The sequence below is a fragment of the Cetorhinus maximus genome, unplaced genomic scaffold (genome assembly GCF_964194155.1).
Source record: "Cetorhinus maximus unplaced genomic scaffold, sCetMax3.hap1.1 HAP1_SCAFFOLD_4086, whole genome shotgun sequence".
Classification (NCBI taxonomy): domain Eukaryota; kingdom Metazoa; phylum Chordata; class Chondrichthyes; order Lamniformes; family Cetorhinidae; genus Cetorhinus; species Cetorhinus maximus.
Window position 1 is genome coordinate 812 of NW_027599991.1, and position 18,716 is coordinate 19,527.

General features: G+C 56.3%; 1 protein-coding gene across 1 annotated transcript; it reads right to left on the reverse strand.

Moving 5' to 3' along the window:
- Positions 1-610: 610 nt before the first annotated feature.
- LOC144678351 (purine nucleoside phosphorylase-like) lies at positions 611-14,195 on the reverse strand. Its single transcript, XM_078538159.1, has 6 exons — positions 14,153-14,195; positions 10,847-11,016; positions 8,526-8,629; positions 7,313-7,488; positions 3,191-3,381; positions 611-844 (listed from the first exon to the last, which is right to left on the reverse strand). Exons 1-6 carry the CDS (start codon positions 14,173-14,175, stop codon positions 627-629), a joined length of 882 nt encoding a protein of 293 aa, XP_078394285.1. The 5' UTR covers positions 14,176-14,195; the 3' UTR covers positions 611-626.
- Between the last annotated feature and the right edge of the window lie 4,521 nt (positions 14,196-18,716).

Consider the following 18,716-nt stretch of genomic DNA (forward strand, 5'->3'; position numbering starts at 1 on the left):
GCACCATTAAGCACAGACAGGATGGGGAACACTATTAACCTAATACTGAGTATCTGCCAATGGGACATCTGTTACAGTACAAAAATAAATCACTAAAGATGCGCAGCCATATGTAAATAAGAACATAAATTAGATGGAACTTTAAGTTACCTCAACGAGGAATTTCTAAATAGGGAACAGTATAAATCAGTCAAAACCAACAATGGAATAAAGCTGGTGACCGGAAACCTGGTGAAGACATGTCCACCTGAAAAGGTGAGAGGGAGGGAGCGTGGAATCTCGACAGGCAGGGATTGGACAACGCAGAGCGTCCAATCAGAAATGGTCCACAATAACAGAACCGGCCAATCACCAGCTGCCTCTCGAACGGCGTTCGGTCCAGGAGACCCGACCCCATGTGCCCACGCGTGGGTCAATAGCTCCAATAATGGCCAGTGAGCCAACAGGGTAGGGGGAGGAGCATTCATGAGCGTTCTGGCGTTAGAGGCGGAGTTTGAGGGGCACCGGTGATTGGTGGTTCAGATTCAATGACTTGCCTATGATGGCGTTCATCGCGTTGGGTAGTGGGGGCTCTGGGGGGGGGTGGTGGTGGGGGTGGGATTCGGGGGCAGACGAAGGGCCTGACTCTAGGACATGTTGCTGTTACAGTCCATCCTCGCGATGATGTGGGTGACCAGCTTCTCGAGGAGCTCGGCGCTGTGCTTCCCGGCCTGCAGGACCTCCTCGTGGTTGGCCCGTTCCACGCTCTCGTAATCCATCACCACCTTGTTACTGACCAACGACAGGCCAAAGACACGGAGGTTGCAATGGCGGGCGGCAATCACCTCGTGGGTGGTACTCATCCCTAAGGGGCAGATCAGAAACATCAACACACACAACGGGACAGAGTCAATCCCCCTTCCACCCTGTCAAACACTCCCAGGGCAGGGTTAGATACAGAGTCAAACCCCCTCTACACCGTCCCCATCAAACACTCCCAGGACAGGGTTAGATAGAGTCAAACCCCCTCTACACCGTCAAACACTCCAAGGACAGGGTTAGATACAGAGTCAAACCCCCTCTACACCGTCAAACACTCCCAGGACAGGGTTAGATACAGAGTCAAACCCCCTCTACACCGTCAAACACTCCCAGGACAGGGTTAGATACAGAGTCAAACCCCCTCTACACCGTCCCCATCAAACACTCCCAGGACAGGGTTAGATAGAGTCAAACCCCCTCTACACCGTCAAACACTCCAAGGACAGGGTTAGATACAGAGTCAAACCCCCTCTACACCGTCAAACACTCCCAGGACAGGGTTAGATACAGAGTCAATCCCCCTTCCACCCTGTCAAACACTCCCAGGGCAGGGTTAGATACAGAGTCAAACCCCCTCTACACCGTCCCCATCAAACACTCCCAGGACAGGGTTAGATAGAGTCAAACCCCCTCTACACCGTCCCCATCAAACACTCCCAGGACAGGGTTAGATAGAGTCAAACCCCCTCTACACCGTCCCCATCAAACACTTCCAGGACAGGGTTAGATAGAGTCAAACCCCCTCTACACCGTCCCCATCAAACACTCCCAGGACAGGGTTAGATAGAGTCAAACCCCCTCTACACCGTCCCCATCAAACACTCCCAGGACAGGGTTAGATACAGAGTCAAACCCCCTCTACACCGTCAAACACTCCCAGGACAGGGTTAGATACAGAGTCAAACCCCCTCTACACCGTCCCATCAAACACTCCCAGGACTGGGTTAGATAGAGTCAAACCCCCTCTACACCGTCAAACACTCCCAGGACAGGGTTAGATACAGAGTCATAACCCCCTCAACACCGTCCCATCAAACACTCCCAGGACTGGGTTAGATAGAGTCAAACCCCCTCTACACCGTCAAACACTCCAAGGACAGGGTTAGATACAGAGTCAAACCCCCTCTACACCGTCAAACACTCCCAGGACAGGGTTAGATACAGAGTCATAACCCCCTCTACACCGTCCCCATCAAACACTCCCAGGACAGGGTTAGATACAGAGTCAAACCCCCTCTACACCGTCAAACACTCCCAGGACAGGGTTAGAGTCAAACCCCCTCTACACCGTCAAACACTCCCAGGACAGGGTTAGATACAGAGTCAAACCCCCTCTACACTGTCCCCATCAAACACTCCCAGGACAGGGTTAGATACAGAGTCAAACCCCCTCTACACCGTCAAACACTCCCAGGACAGGGTTAGATACAGAGTCAAACCCCCTCTACACCGTCCCCATCAAACACTCCCAGGACAGGGTTAGATACAGAGTCAAACCCCCTCTACACCGTCAAACACTCCCAGGACAGGGTTAGATACAGAGTCAAACCCCCTCTACACCGTCAAACACTCCCAGGACAGGGTTAGATACAGAGTCAAACCCCCTCTACACCGTCCCCATCAAACACTCCCAGGACAGGGTTAGATACAGAGTCAAACCCCCTCTACACCGTCCCCATCAAACACTCCCAGGACAGGGTTAGATACAGAGTCAAACCCCCTCTACACCGTCCCCATCAAACACTCCCAGGACAGGGTTAGATACAGAGTCAAACCCCCTCTACATCGTCCCATCAAACACTCCCAGGACAGGGTTAGATACAGAGTCAAACCCCCTCTACACCGTCCCCATCAAACACTCCCAGGACAGGGTTAGATACAGAGTCAAACCCCCTCTACACCGTCAAACACTCCCAGGACAGGGTTAGATACAGAGTCAAACCCCCTCTACATCGTCCCATCAAACACTCCCAGGACAGGGTTAGATACAGAGTCAAACCCCCTCTACACCGTCAAACACTCCCAGGACAGGGTTAGATACAGAGTCAAACCCCCTCTACATCGTCCCATCAAACACTCCCAGGACAGGGTTAGATACAGAGTCAAACCCCCTCTACACCGTCAAACACTCCCAGGACAGGGTTAGATACAGAGTCAAACCCCCTCTACACCGTCCCCATCAAACACTCCCGGGACAGGGTTAGATACAGAGTAAAGCTCCCTCTACACTGTCCCCATCAAACACTCCCAGGACAGGTACAGCACGGGGTTAGATACAGAGTAAAGCTTCCTCTACACCGTCCCCCATCAAACACTCCCAGGACAGGTACAGCACGGGGTTGGATTCGGGGTTAACTCTGACCCCTGGCCGAGGTTTGCGGGAACTCACCCACAGCGTCTGCCCCCAGCGTCCGGAGCATGCGACTCTCCGCGATGGTCTCGTAGGACGGTCCGGCCAGGCCGCAGTAAATGCCCTCGTGCACGATGGCGCTGAACCCCAGGTCCCGGGACACCTCCGCCGCCAGTCTCCGCAGCTCCTTGTCGTAGGCATCGGACATGCAGGGGAATCGCTCTCCGAACCTGCAGGGAAGCGGGTTACGCGCCATGAAACGGGAGGCCGCTCGAGCCCTCTCACCTGTGCCCGCTCCCCGCAAGGGGCCATTTACTCCCGTCGCCTCCCCGAAACTCCCCACCCTCGGCCCCGCCCGCCTGGCCACAATCTTGTCATTCCGCACTGGCCCAGTTTCAGGCCGGGTCTCCCGACGCTACCGGGCCTCCGTCTTGCCGATGCTCTTCCTCTCCCGCGCGTCAGGGACAAATGCAGGTCATTCAAACTCTCACAACAATTTATACCGCAAGGGGGGGGTGGAAAAAAGGACGCTGGCTGGTCGGCAGGGCGGCTCTGATTTGGCTCGAGGCGTCGCCAAGGACGAAGCAACGTTGAGCTATGGGCAGGTCGTGCCAAATTGTCAAACTCTCACAACAATTTATACCACAAGGGGGGGATAAAAGGACGCTGGCTGGTCGGCAGGGCGGCTCTGATTTGGCCGAGGCGTTGCCAAGGACGAAGCAACGGTGAGCTATGGGCTTCCCGAGCTCCCGGAAAGTTCCAAGTTCAAAGGTCGGGGTCGGGGGGGTGGTGGTGGGTGCTCGATGATGTGCCTTTTGTTTTGCGTGCGAACGCAAACGAGCCACGTTCCGGGCTTCCCCGATGATCTTAAATTGGTTGCGAGTGAGTTTTTTTTTGGGGACTGACTGACGGACACGTACTCCCCATCGACCAGGACCCGAGAAGGTTGGAGCAGGACTTGGTTCCGATCATCAACTGAGGAGGAGACAAAGGCATTCACACTAAAAAAAGGAGCGTATTATCTAAACGGTGAGAGATTGCAGAGCTCTGAGGCACAGAGGGATCTGGGTGTCCTAGTGTATGAATCACAGGTTAGTATGAAGCGTATTATCTAAAGGGTGAGAGATTGCAGAGCTCTGAGGTGCAGAGGGATCTGGGTGTCCTAGTGTGTGAATCACAGGTTAGTATGAAGCGTGTTATCTAAAGGGTGAGAGATTGCAGAGCTCTGAGATGCAGAGGGATCTGGGTGTCAGTGCATGAATCACAGAAGGTTAGTATGAAGCGTATTATCTAAAGGGTGAGAGATTGCAGAGCTCTGAGATGCAGAGGGATCTGGGTGTCCTAGTGCATGAATCACAGAAGGTTAGTATGAAGCGTATTATCTCAATGGTGAGAGGTTGCAGAGCTCTGAGGTGCAGAGGGATCTGGGTGTCCTAGTGCATGAATCACAGAAGGTTAGTATGAAGCGTATTATCTCAATGGTGAGAGGTTGCAGAGCTCTGAGGTGCAGAGGGATCTGGGTGTCCTAGTGCATGAATCACAGAAGGTTAGTATGAAGCGTATTATCTCAATGGTGAGAGGTTGCAGAGCTCTGAGGTGCAGAGGGATCTGGGTGTCCTAGTGCATGAATCACAGAAGGTTAGTATGAAGCGTATTATCTCAATGGTGAGAGATTGCAGAGCTCTGAGGTGCAGAGGGATCTGGGTGTCCTAGTGCATGAATCACAAAAGACTAGTATGAAGCGTATTATCTCAATGGTGAGAGATTGCAGAGCTCTGAGGTGCAGAGGGATCTGGGTGTCCTAGTGCATGAATCACAGAAGGTTAGTTTGCAGGTACAGTGAGTCATTAGGAAGCTAATAGAAAGTTATCATTTATTGTGAGGGGGAATTGAATATAAAAGTTAGGGAGGTTCTGCTTCAGTTGTACAGGGCACTGGTGAGACCACATCTGGAGTATCTGCTGCCCTTGTCCTTCTAGATGGTAGTGGTTGTGGGTTTGGGCGGCGCTGTCGAAGGAGCCTTGGTGAGTTGCTGCAGTGCATCTTGTAGATGGTACACACGCTGCTGCTACTGTGTGTCGGTGGTGAAGGGAGTGAATGTTTGTGGATGGGGTGCCGATCGAGCGGGGGCTGCTTTGTCCTGGACGGTGTCGAGCTTCTCGAGTGTTGTGGGGGAGCTGCAACTCATCCAGGCAATTGGGGAGTGTCCCATCACACTCCTGACTTGTGCCTTGTAGATGGTGGACAGGCTTTGGGGGGAGTCAGGAGGTGAGTTACTCTCCGCAGGATTCCCAGCCTCTGACCTGCTCTTGTTGCCACAGTATTTATATGGCTGGTCCCAGTTCAGTTTCTGGTCAATGGTAACCCCCAGGATGTTGATAGTGGGGGATTCAGTGATGGTAATGCCATTGAACGTCAAGGGGGCGATGGTTGGATTCTCTCTTGTTGGGAGATGGTCATTGCCTGACACTTGTGTGGGCGCGAATGTTACTGGCCACTTGTCAGCCCCAAGCCTGGATATTGTCCAGGTCTTGCTGCATTTGGACACGGGGCTGCTTCAGTATCTGAGGAGCCGCGAACGGTGCTGAACGTCGATGGTCACTCTTAAAATCCAAAGCGGGGAATGGAGCAGGGACCTCTTTACCCAGAGAGTGGGGAGGACGTGGACTTGGCTGGCAGAGCGAGTGAGCGAGCGAGGTGGAGAGTGTCGGGATATTTAAGGGGGAATCTGGATAAAGGTGTGAGGGAGAGAGGAAGGGAAGGATGGGGGAGATAAAGAGGTGGTGGGCGGGGGCTGGAATGATGTGTTCGTGCGCAGTGGGCTGCATGGAACAGCGTCGCTGGGAACGAGCGCAGGGGAAGATCACTGGAAGAGATTTTACCTGTGAGATTGGGCTGAGACACTAGACCAAAGAGGACTTGGTTCATAGAATGGCTGGGATCAGAGAGCAAACAATATAATGGAGCACTGGGTGGACAGTGTCCAGAGCGACCAGTCACGGAGAGGGGGATACAGAGGGAGCACTGGGTGGACAGTGTCCAGAGTGACCGGTCACAGAGAGGGGGATACAGAGGGAGCACTGGGTGGACAGTGTCCAGAGTGACCGGTCACAGAGAGGGGGATACAGAGGGAGCACTGGATGGACAGTGTCCAGAGCGACCAGTCACGGAGAGGGGGATACAGAGGGAGCACTGGATGGACAGTGTCCAGAGCGACCAGTCACGGAGAGGGGGATACAGAGGGAGCACTGGATGGACAGTGTCCAGAGCGACCAGTCACGGAGAGGGGGATACAGAGGGAGCACTGGATGGAGAGTGTCCAGAGTGACCGGTCACAGAGAGGGGGATACAGAGGGAGCACTGGGCGGACAGTGTCCAGAGCGACCAGTCACAGAGAAAGGGATACAGAGGGAGCACTGGATGGAGAGTGTCCAGAGTGACCGGTCACGGAGAGGGTGATACAGAGGGAGCACTGGATCGACAGTGTCCAGAGTGACCAGTCACAGAGAGGGGGATACAGAGGGAGCACTGGGCGGACAGTGTCCAGAGCGACCAGTCACAGAGAAAGGGATACAGAGGGAGCACTGGATGGAGAGTGTCCAGAGTGACCGGTCACGGAGAGGGTGATACAGAGGGAGCACTGGATCGACAGTGTCCAGAGTGACCGGTCACGGAGAGGGGGATACAGAGGGAGCACTGGGCGGACAGTGTCCAGAGCGACCAGTCACAGAGAAAGGGATACAGAGGGAGCACTGGATGGAGAGTGTCCAGAGTGACCGGTCACGGAGAGGGTGATACAGAGGGAGCACTGGATGGAGAGTGTCCAGAGTGACCAGTCACAGAGAGGGGGATACAGAGGGAGCACTGGATGGACAGTGTCCGGTTTGACTGGTCACAGAGAGGGGGATACAGAGTGAACGCTGGATGGAGAGTGTCCAGAGTGACCGGTTACAGCGAGGGCGATACAGAGGGAGCACTGGGCGGACAGTGTCCAGTGTGACTGATCACAGAGGGAGCGACAAACTTGGTGTTGACCTCCTGAGCCCCTCCCTCCCTCCTGCCCCCGCCCCCCACCCCCACCACCGCCCCCGCCCCGATCCCCACCCCCCGCCCCCAGGCCCCCACCCCCGCCCCCACCCCGATCCCCACCCCCGCACTGACTTGTCATCGTTGGGTCCGAGCAGAGGGCTGATGCCAGCGAATCCGGGCAGGTTGATGTGGTCCTTGATGATCATGATGTCCCCGACCTTGTAATCCTCGTTCAGACCCCCGGAGGCGTTGGTCACAATCAGGGTCTCCACTCCCAGGAGGCGGAAAACACGGACAGGGAACGTCGTCTGGAGGGAAGGGATCGGGATCGGGATCAGAGCGGCAACTCTGGGGGGGTCAGCAGGACAGGACCCCCTCCCCCACCCAACTCTGGGGGGGTCAGCAGGACAGGACCCCCTCCCCCACCCCCGAGATTCACCCCGAACCCTCCCCCCGAGATTCACCCCGGACCCTCCCCCCTCCTCGAGATTCACCCCGGACCCTCCCCCCGAGATTCACCCCGGACCCTCCCCCCTCCTCGAGATTCACCCCGGACCCTCCCCCCCACCCCCGAGATTCACCCCGGACCCTCCCCCGCCCCTCCCTCCCCCGAGATTCACCCCGGACCCTCCCCCCCTCCCCCCGAGATTCACCCCAGACCCTCCCCCCCACCCCCGAGATTCACCCCGGACCCTCCCCCGCCCCTCCCTCCCCCGAGATTCACCCCGGACCCTCCCCCGCCCCTCCCTCCCCCGAGATTCACCCCGGACCCTCCCCCCCTCCCCCCGAGATTCACCCCAGACCCTCCCCCCCTCCCCCCGAGATTCACCCCAGACCCTCCCCCTCCCCAATACTGGGGGGGTCAGCAGGACAGGACCCCCTCCCCCCTCCTCGAGATTCACCCCGGACCCTCCCCCCCTCCCTCCCCCGAGATTCACCCCGGACCCTCCCCCCCTCCCCCCGAGATTCACCCCGGACCCTCCCCCCCCAACAACCCCACCCCCGAGATTCACCCCGGACCCTCCCCCCTCCCCCCCGAGATTCACCCCGGACCCTCCCCCCCCCCACCCCGAGATTCACCCCGGACCCTCCCCCCCCTCCCTCCCCCGAGATTCACCCCGGACCCTCCCCCCCCTCCCTCCCTCCCCCGAGATTCACCCCGGACCCTCCCCCCCCTCCCTCCCTCCCCCCGAGATTCACCCCAGACCCTCCCCCCACTTCCCCCCGAGATTCACCCCGGACCCTGCCCCCTCCCCCCAAGATTCACCCCAGACCCTCCCACTCCTCCCCCCGAGATTCACCCCGAATCCTTCCCCCCCTCACCGGCTCCCGTGGGTGCCCTTACCTTCCACACAGGGTGCCCCTCGTAGAAATGAAAGCGGCCCTGCATACAGACACACATCTTCCCGTTTAATGTCCCAAACACCAACCGTCCGGCATGGCCGCTCACTGAAACACAGAGAGAAGGGGTTCGGAGCGGCCACCAAACACATCCAACCGGCAGGGGAGGGGGAGGTGGGGGGAATAGAGAACTGCCCATCGGGAATGGGGACGGTGGGAGTGAGTGGGAAGGGGTTTGGGTCCATTGGGGATTGTGTACAGTGGAAGTGAAGGGGAAGGGGTTTGGGTCCATTGGGATTGTGTACAGTGGGAGTGAACGGGAAGGGGTTTGGGTCCATTGGGATTGTGTACGGTGGGAGTGAACGGGAAGGGGTTTGGGTCCATTGGGATTGTGTACGGTGGGAGTGAACGGGAAGGGGTTTGGGTCCATTGGGATTGTGTACGGTGGGAGTGAATGGGAAGGGGTTTGGGTCCATTGGGATTGTGTACAGAGGGAGTGAACGGGAAGGGGTTTGGGTCCATTGGGATTGTGTACAGTGGGAGTGAACGGGAAGGGGTTTGGGTCCATTGGGATTGTGTACGGTGGGAGTGAACGGGAAGGGGTTTGGATCCATTGGGATTGTGTACGGTGGGAGTGAAGGGGAAGGGGTTTGGGTCCATTGGGATTGTGTACGGTGGGTGTGAAGGGGAAGGGGTTTGGATCCATTGGGATTGTGTACGGTGGGAGTGAAGGGGAAGGGGTTTGGGTCCGTTGGGATTGTGTACAGTGGGAGTGAAGGGGAAGGGGTTTGGGTCCATTGGGGATTGTGTACAGTGGGAGTGAAGGGGAAGGGGTTTGGGTCCATTGGGGATTGTGTACAGTGGGAGTGAAGGGGAAGGGGTTTGGGTCCATTGGGGATTGTGTACAGTGGGAGTGAAGGGGAAGGGGTTTGGGTCCATTGGGATTGTGTACGGTGGGAGTGAAGGGGAAGGGGTTTGGGTCCATTGGGATTGTGTACAGTGGGAGTGAAGGGGAAGGGGTTTGGGTCCATTGGGATTGTGTACGGTGGGAGTGAACGGGAAGGGGTTTGGGTCCATTGGGATCGTGTACAGTGGGAGTGAAGGGGAAGGGGTTTGGGTCCATTGGGATCGTGTACAGTGGGAGTGAAGGGGAAGGGGTTTGGGTCCATTGGGATTGTGTACGGTGGGAGTGAACGGGAAGGGGTTTGGGTCCATTGGGATTGTGTACGGTGGGAGTGAACGGGAAGGGGTTTGGGTCCATTGGGATTGTGTACGGTGGGAGTGAACGGGAAGGGGTTTGGGTCCATTGGGATTGTGTACGGTGGGAGTGAACGGGAAGGGGTTTGGGTCCATTGGGATTGTGTACGGTGGGAGTGAAGGGGAAGGGGTTTGGGTCCATTGGGATTGTGTACGGTGGGAGTGAACGGGAAGGGGTTTGGGTCCATTGGGAGTGAACGGGAAGGGGTTTGGGTCCATTGGGATTGTGTACGGTGGGAGTGAAGGGGAAGGGTTTGGGTCCATTGGGATCGTGTACAGTGGGAGTGAAGGGGAAGGGGTTTGGGTCCATTGGGATTGTGTACGGTGGGAGTGAACGGGAAGGGGTTTGGGTCCATTGGGATTGTGTACGGTGGGAGTGAACGGGAAGGGGTTTGGGTCCATTGGGATTGTGTACGGTGGGAGTGAACGGGAAGGGGTTTGGGTCCATTGGGAGTGAACGGGAAGGGGTTTGGGTCCATTGGGAGTGAAGGGGAAGGGGTTTGGGTCCACTGGGATTGTGTACGGTGGGAGTGAAGGGGAAGGGGTTTGGGTCCATTGGGATTGTGGACGGTGGGAGTGAAGGGGAAGGGGTTTGGGTCCATTGGGATTGTGGACGGTGGGAGTGAAGGGGAAGGGGTTTGGGTCCATTGGGATTGTGGACGGTGGGAGTGAAGGGGAAGGGGTTTGGGTCCATTGGGATTGTGTACGGTGGGAGTGAACGGGAAGGGGTTTGGGTCCATTGGGATTGTGTACGGTGGGAGTGAACGGGAAGGGGTTTGGGTCCATTGGGATTGTGGACGGTGGGAGTGAAGGGGAAGGGATTTGGGTCCATTGGGGACTGTGTACAGTGGGAGTGAAGGGGAAGGGGTTTGGGTCCATTGGGATTGTGTACGGTGGGAGTGAAGGGGAAGGGGTTTGGGTCCATTGGGATTGTGTACAGTGGGAGTGAAGGGGAAGGGGTTTGGGATTGGGATTCTGTACGGTGGGAGTGAAGGGGAAGGGGATTGGGTCCGTTGGGTTTGGGTCCGTTGGGGATTTGGGGAATAGGTTGTATCCTGTGCTCCATACCTGTACTGTGTGGGAAGTTGGGGATATCGCTGTATTTGAAGATGATCTGATCCTTTAATGTATCAGCCAATCCACCGAGGCCAGATCCACAGATAATGGCCACAGTCGGTCTATGATTGGTGTGATCCAGCAACCAATCAGCTGTTGCCTTGTACTGTTCATAGGAGCACCTGTCAGAGAGAGAGAGAGAGAGACAGAGAGAGAGATAATGGGTTAGATCATGAGCAACACCAGTCAGTGTACAGATATCTCCCTGAGAGAGAGAGGGGACTGAGAGACACCAGTCAGTGTACAGATATCTCCCTGAGAGAGAGAGAGAGGGGACTGAGAGACACCAGTCAGTGTACAGATATCTCCCTGAGAGAGGGGACCGAGAGACACCAGTCAGTGTACAGATATCTCCCTGAGAGAGAGAGGGGACTGAGAGACACCAGTCAGTGTACAGATATCTCCCTGAGAGAGAGGGGACTGAGAGACACCAGTCAGTGTACAGATATCTCCCTGAGAGAGAGGGGACTGAGAGACACCAGTCAGTGTACAGATATCTCCCTGAGAGAGAGAGGGGACTGAGAGACACCAGTCAGTGTACAGATATCTCCCTGAGAGAGAGAGGGGACTGAGAGACACCAGTCAGTGTACAGATATCTCCCTGAGAGAGAGAGGGGACTGAGAGACACCAGTCAGTGTACAGATATCTCCCTGAGAGAGAGAGGGGACTGAGAGACACCAGTCAGTGTACAGATATCTCCCTGAGAGAGAGGGGACTGAGAGACACCAGTCAGTGTACAGATATCTCCCTGAGAGAGAGAGGGGACTGAGAGACACCAGTCAGTGTACAGATATCTCCCTGAGAGAGAGAGGGGACTGAGAGACACCAGTCAGTGTACAGATATCTCCCTGAGAGAGAGGGGACTGAGAGACACCAGTCAGTGTACAGATATCTCCCTGAGAGAGAGAGGGGACTGAGAGACACCAGTCAGTGTACAGATATCTCCCTGAGAGAGAGAGGGGACTGAGAGACACCAGTCAGTGTACAGATATCACCCTGAGAGAGAGAGAGGGGACTGAGAGACACCAGTCAGTGTACAGATATCTCCCTGAGAGAGAGAGAGGGGACTGAGAGACACCAGTCAGTGTACAGATATCTCCCTGAGAGAGAGGACTGATAGACACCAGTCAGTGTACAGATATCACCCTGAGAGAGAGTGACTGAGAGACACCAGTCAGTGTACAGATATCTCCCTGAGAGAGAGGGACTGAGAGACACCAGTCAGTGTACAGATATCTCCCTGAGAGAGGGACTGAGAGACACCAGTCAGTGTACAGATGTCTCCCTGAGAGAGAGAGGGGACTGAGAGACACCAGTCAGTGTACAGATATCTCCCTGAGAGAGAGGGGACTGAGAGACACCAGTCAGTGTACAGATATCTCCCTGAGAGAGAGAGGGGACTGAGAGACACCAGTCACTGTACAGATATCTCCCTGAGAGAGAGAGAGGTCTGAGAGACACCAGTCAGTGTACAGATATCTCCCTGAGAGAGAGAGGGACTGAGAGACACCAGTCAGTGTACAGATATCTCCCTGAGAGAGAGAGAGGTCTGAGAGACACCAGTCAGTGTACAGATATCTCCCTGAGAGAGAGGGGACTGAGAGACACCAGTCAGTGTACAGATATCTCCCTGAGAGAGAGAGGGACTGAGAGACACCAGTCAGTGTACAGATATCTCCCTGAGAGAGAGAGGGACTGAGAGACACCAGTCAGTGTACAGATATCTCCCTGAGAGAGAGAGAGAGGGGACAGAGACACACCAGTCAGTGTACAGATATCTCCCTGAGAGAGAGAGGGGACTGAGAGACACCAGTCAGTGTACAGATATCTCCCTGAGAGAGAGAGGGGACTGAGAGACACCAGTCAGTGTACAGATATCTCCCTGAGAGAGAGAGAGGGGACTGAGAGACACCAGTCAGTGTACAGATATCTCCCTGAGAGAGAGAGAGGGGACTGAGAGACACCAGTCAGTGTACAGATATCTCCCTGAGAGAGAGGGACTGAGAGACACCAGTCAGTGTACAGATATCTCCCTGAGAGAGAGAGAGGACTGAGAGACACCAGTCAGTGTACAGATATCTCGCTGAGAGAGAGAGGGGACTGAGAGACACCAGTCAGTGTACAGATATCTCCCTGAGAGAGAGAGAGACTGAGAGTGAGAGTGAAGATAAGGACAGAGTTGAATTGCTCAACACTAAAACTGTTTGTGTGTTTTTGCCTGAAGCAGAGTTCCTCAGTTTCCTGTAGGTTCAGGCTGCACCCACCCTCCCTCCCTCCCACCGCCTGCCGTGTCACAACCTGTCAGTTCCTCTATCATCCTGTTCACCACAACACATCCTCCAGACCGCGTCCCTTCCGGAAGGAGCAGGCTCTGGGCGCGAGTCAACCTGTGGGTCCACGTAGAGCCTCTCGTCTGGTATTAACACCGGAACCCGGGTGGGGTGGGGACCGAGACAGATCCGGCTGCAGACCCCGACCCGACCCACTGCGCTCGTTCAGACCCTCCGGCATCAAACAGCGCACAGTCCGATCCCAGTCTGTCCCGTCAGACGGCCTGCTTCTGCCCCGCAACATACACCCCCCCTACACAACCCAGACAGCCAGACCCACTCCCCCTCCAGACAGCCAGACCCACCCCCCCCAGACAGCCAGACCCACCCCCCCCCAGACAGCCAGACCCACCCCCCTGCAGACAGCCAGACCCACCCCCCCCAGACAGTCAGACTCACTCCCCCCTCCAGACAGCCAGACTCACCCCCGCCTCCAGACAGCCAGCCTCACCCCCCACCCCTCCCTCCAGACAGCCAGACCCCACCACCACCCCCCCCCACCCAGACAGCCAGCCAGCAAGCAGACTGTCTGGTGGCTGCCGCAGCCTGCAGACTGTCTGCACCTCCCTGCGGATTCTGTCTCTCTGTCTGCCGCTCCAGATTGTCTGCCTCTCTCTGTCTGTCTGTCTGTCTGTCTGTCTGCCTCTGGGTGCTCTTACCCCACCACTGTATCACTCGGAGACATCTCTCTGCAAACTGTCTCTCTGTCTGCCCCCCCAGACTGTAGCCTGTCTGCCTGTCTCTCTCTCTCTCTGCCCCTCCAGACGGTAGCCTGTCTCCATGCCTCTCTGTCTTCCCCTCCAGACTGCAGCCTCTCTGTCTGTCTGCCCCCCAGACTGTAGCCTGTCTCCCTGCCTCTCTGCATGCCCCTCCAGACTGCAGCCTGTCTGTCTGTCTGCCTGTCTGTCTGTCTCTGGGTACTCTTACCCCACTGTATCACTCGGAGACATCTCTCTGCGGACTGTCTCTCTGTCTGCCCCCCCAGACTGTAGCCTGTCTGTCTGCCTCACTGTCTGTCGGTCTCGCTGTCTGTCTCTCTCTCTCTCTCTCTCTGTCTGTCTGTCTCCCTGCCTCTCTGTCTGTCTGCCTCTGTCTGTCTGTCTCCCTGCCTCTCTGTCTGTTTGCCTCTGTCTGTTTGTCTCCCTGCCTCTCTGTCTGTCTGCCTCTGTCTGTCTGTCTACCTCTGTCTGTCTGTCTCTCTCTCTCTGCCCCTCCCCCACCCCCCACCCCAGACTGTAGCCTGCCTCTCTGTCTGTCTGCCTCTCTGTCTGTCTCTCTCTCTGCCTGTCTGTCTGCCTCTCTGTCTGTCTGCCTCTCTGTCTGTCTGCCTCTCTGTCTGTCTGTCTGAGTGCCTCTGGGTGCTCTTACCCCATTGTATCAATCGGATACATCTCTCTGCAGCCCGTCTGTCTGTCTGTCTGTCTGCCTCTCTGTCTGTCTGTCTGTCTGTCTGCCTCTGCCTCCAGCTCTTGGACACTCAACAAGGGACAGACTCTCCTCCAGGCCCCAACCAGCAGCCCCGACACGTCATTCAGCCTCCGGGGCCTGGGATTGGCTGCCCGGGAGGCGGGGTTCCCGCTCCCATTGGGGAGCGCCCGCCCCTGGTTGTGGTTGGCTGCCGGACGCGGCCAATCGGGGCGGCGCTGAGCCTGGCCCCGCCCATCACCACCTCCCCCAACACCCAGGGGCGCAGAGTGAGAGGGGCGGGAAATTCAGCGCAACTTCAGCGCAATTCATGGACCTTTTAGTCAGAGGGGCAGCGGGAGAGGCCGTTCAGCCCGTCCCGCCTGTGCTAGCCCCTCTATCACTGTCTTTTACAGCGGGAGAGGCCGTTCAGCCCGTCCCGCCTGTGCTAGCCCCTCTATCACTGTGTCTTTTACAGCAGGAGAGGCCGTTCAGCCCGTCCCGCTTGTGCTGGCCAGAAGGAGAGGCCGTTCAGCCCGTCCAGCCTGTGCTAGCCCCTCTATCACAGAGTCTTTTACAGCGGGAGAGGCCGTTCAGCCCGTCCCGCCTGTGCTAGCCCCTCTATCACAGAGTCTTTTACAGCGGGAGAGGCCATTCAGCCCGTCCCGCCTGTGCTGGCCAGAAAGAGAGGCCATTCAGCCCGTCCCGCCTGTGCTGGCCAGAAAGAGAGGCTGTTCAGCCCGTCCCGCCTGTGCTGGCCCCTCCACCACAGAGTCTTTTACAGCAGGAGCAGGAGAGGCCGTTCAGCCCGTCCCGCCTGTGCTAGCCCCTCTATCACAGTGTCTTTTACAGCAGGAGCAGGAGAGGCCGTTCAGCCCGTCCCGCTTGTGCTGGCCAGAAAGAGAGGCCGTTCAGTCCGTCCAGTCTGTGCTAGCCCCTCTATCACAGAGTCTTTTACAGCAGGAGAGGCCGTTCAGCCCGTCCCACCTGTGCTAGCCCCTCCACCACAGAGTCTTTTACAGCAGGAGCAGGAGAGGCCGTTCAGCCCGTCCCGCCTGTGCTAGCCCCTCCACCACAGAGTCTTTTACAGCAGGAGCAGGAGAGGCCGCTCAGCCCGTCCCGCCTGTGCTAGCCCCTCCACCACCGTGTCTTTTACAGCAGGAGAGGCCATTCAGCCCATCCTGCCTGTGCTAGCCCTCCACCACAGAGTCTTTTACAGCAGGAGCAGAAGAGGCCATTCAGCCCATCCCACCTGTGCTAGCCCCTCTATCACAGAGTCTTTTACAGCAGGAGCAGGAGAGGCCATTCAGCCCATCCCACCTGTGCTAGCCCCTCTATCACAGTGTCTTTTACAGCAGGAGAGGCCGTTCAGCCCGTCCCACCTGTGCTGGTCAGCTGGAGAAGCCGTTCATCCCATCCAGTCTGCTCCCCCCCGGTTCTCTATCACAGGATCTTTACAGTACAAGAAGGAGGCCATTCGGCCCATCGAGTCTGCCCTGGCTCTCTGAAAGATCATCCCTCCTAGTCCCGCTCTCCCGACTCATCCCCCCCTAACCTTGCACGTTCCCTCTTTTCGGGTAGCAATCCAATTCCCTCTTCAACACCCTCGATCGAACCTGCCTCCACCACCCTCACAGAGAGTTCGTTCCAGACTCCAACCACCCTCTGGGTGAAAAACATTTCCCCTCGCATCACATTGACCCCTTTAGCCCATTATATCTTGGATCTGGGCCCCTCTAGCCCTTGGTGTTCACTTGCATGAGAAACAGTTTCTCACCACTTACCCTGTCCGTGCCCCTCAGGATCTTGAATACCCCCCCATCAAAACTCCTCTCAGCCTCCTTTCCTCCAAGGAAAACAATCCCAACCTCTCCCAATCTCTCCTCACGGCTCCAGTTCTGCATCCCGGGAACCATTCCTGAGTGAATCTCCCCTGTACTCTCTCCCTCCAAAACCTTCAACATCCTTCCTCAAGTCTGGAGCCCAGAACTGGGCACAGTTTCTCCAGATGACGAACCACGTGGGAGTAATCCTATTCCACATTGCTCATATATTAAGAGTAATTTATTAAATGCAATTCATGCATTAGGAGTCATTTTGCTTATTCATGGGATGTGGGGGTCTCTGGCCGAGCCCAGCATTTATTGCCCATCCCTAATTGCCCCCTTGAGAAGGTGGTGGGTGAGCTGCCTTCTTGAACCGCTGCAATCCCCCTGTGGTGTAGGTACACCCACGGCGCTGTTAGGGAGGGAGTTCCAGGATTTTATCCCCTGTGGTGTAGGTACACCCACAGCGCTGTTAGGGAGGGAGTCCAGGATTTTGTCCCTGTGGTGTAGGTACACCCACAGCGCTGTTAGGGAGGGAGTCCAGGATTTTGTCCCTGTGGTGTAGGTACACCCACAGCGCTGTTAGGGAGGGAGTTCCAGGATTTTGTCCCTGTGGTGTAGGTACACCCACAGCACTGTTAGGGAGGGAGTTCCAGGATTTTGTCCCCTGTGTGGTGTAGGTACACCCACGGCGCTGTTAGGGAGGGAGTTCCAGGATTTTGACCCAGCGACAGTGAAGGAACGGCCGATATATTTCCAAGTCGGGATGGTGAGGGCTCGGAGGGGAACTTCCAGGTGGTGGGTGTTCCCCATGTGTCTGCTGCCCTCGTCCATCTAGATGGTAGCGGTCGTGGGTTTGGGCGGCGCTGTCGAAGGAGCCTTGGCGAGTTGCTGCAGTGCATCTTGTAGATGGTACACACGCTGCTGCTACTGTGCGTCGGTGGTGGAGAAGGGAGTGAATGTTGGTGGATGGGGTGCCGATCGAGCGGGGGGTGCTGCTTTGTCCTGGACGGTGTCGAGCTTCTCGAGTGTTGTGTGGGAGCTGCAACTCATCCGGGCAAAGTGGGGAGTATCCCATCCCACTCCTGACTTGCGCCTTGTAGATGGTGGACAGGCTTTGGTGGGGGGAGTCAGGAGGTGAGTTACTCTCCGCAGGATTCCCAGCCTCTGACCTGCTCTTGTAGCCACAGTATTTATATGGCTGGGTCCCCAGTTCAGTTTCTGGTCAATGGTAACCCCCAGGACGTTGATAGTGGGGGATTCAGTGATGGTAATGGTGTTGATGGTAAGGCTGGGTCCAATTCTGTTTCTGTTAACCGGTGGAATAAGGGTAATTTTATTCAATGTAATATTGTTCAGTGGAATCAGGTTCAGGGTGTGGACACGCCTGTTGTTTTGGCAAAGGACAGGGCTGTATGTGTGTCTGTCTGTGTGTGTGTGTAAATACACGTAGCTTCTCACGCACGTTCAGTCAGCTACAAACCCAAGTGATCGTCTTAACCTAGTTGGCAAGTGTGGTCCAATTGCCGAATCACATCTAAGGCGGGGACATTGTGGTCTGGAGTTCTGCGTTTAGGCTCTGAGTGGGATTGTGTGAAATATGATTCATGCACCGAAAGTACTTCCTTTGAATATTATTCGTGCGTACAGTGAGATTTTGTTAAATTGAGCTATTCGTCATAAAAACACAAGGTCACAAAAGCTATGAGCAGGGGTAGGCCATTCAGCCCCTCTCCTCCTCCAGCCTGTCACACAGGAACAGGAAGAGGCCATTCAGCCCCTCTCCTCCTCGAGCCTGTTACACAGGAACAGGACGAGGCCATTCAGCCCCTCTCCTCCTCGAGCCTGTTACACAGGAACAGCAGGAGGCCATTCGGCCCCTCTGCTCCAGCCTGTTACACAGGAACAGCAGGAGGCCATTCAGCCCCTCTCCTCCTTGAGCCTGTTACACAGGAACAGGAGGAGACCATTCAGCCCCTCGAGCCTGTGACACAGGAACAGGAGGAGGCCATTCAGCCCCTCTCCTCCTCGAGCCTGTTACACAAGAACAGGAGGAGGCCATTCAGCCCCTCTGCTCCAGCCTGTTACACAGGAACAGGAGGAGGGTATTCAGCCCCTCGAGCCTGTGACACAGGAACAGGAGGAGGCCATTCAGCCCCTCTCCTCCTCGAGCCTGTTACACAAGAACAGGAGGAGGCCATTCAGCCCCTCTCCTCCTCGAGCCTGTTACACAGGAACAGCAGGATCCATTCAGCCCCTCA

What these genes read in the sequence shown, in the direction of transcription:
- LOC144678351 (XM_078538159.1), bottom strand. Translation starts at nt 14,175, where the DNA reads ATGTCTCCGAGTGATACAGTGGG. An exon ending in TCTCCGAGTGATACAGTGGG is followed by an intron (nt 11,017 to 14,152) that starts GTAAGAGTACCC and finishes TCTCTCTGACAG; the next exon opens with GTGCTCCTATGAACAGTACA. An exon ending in CAACTTCCCACACAGTACAG is followed by an intron (nt 8,630 to 10,846) that starts GTATGGAGCACA and finishes TCTGTGTTTCAG; the next exon opens with TGAGCGGCCATGCCGGACGG.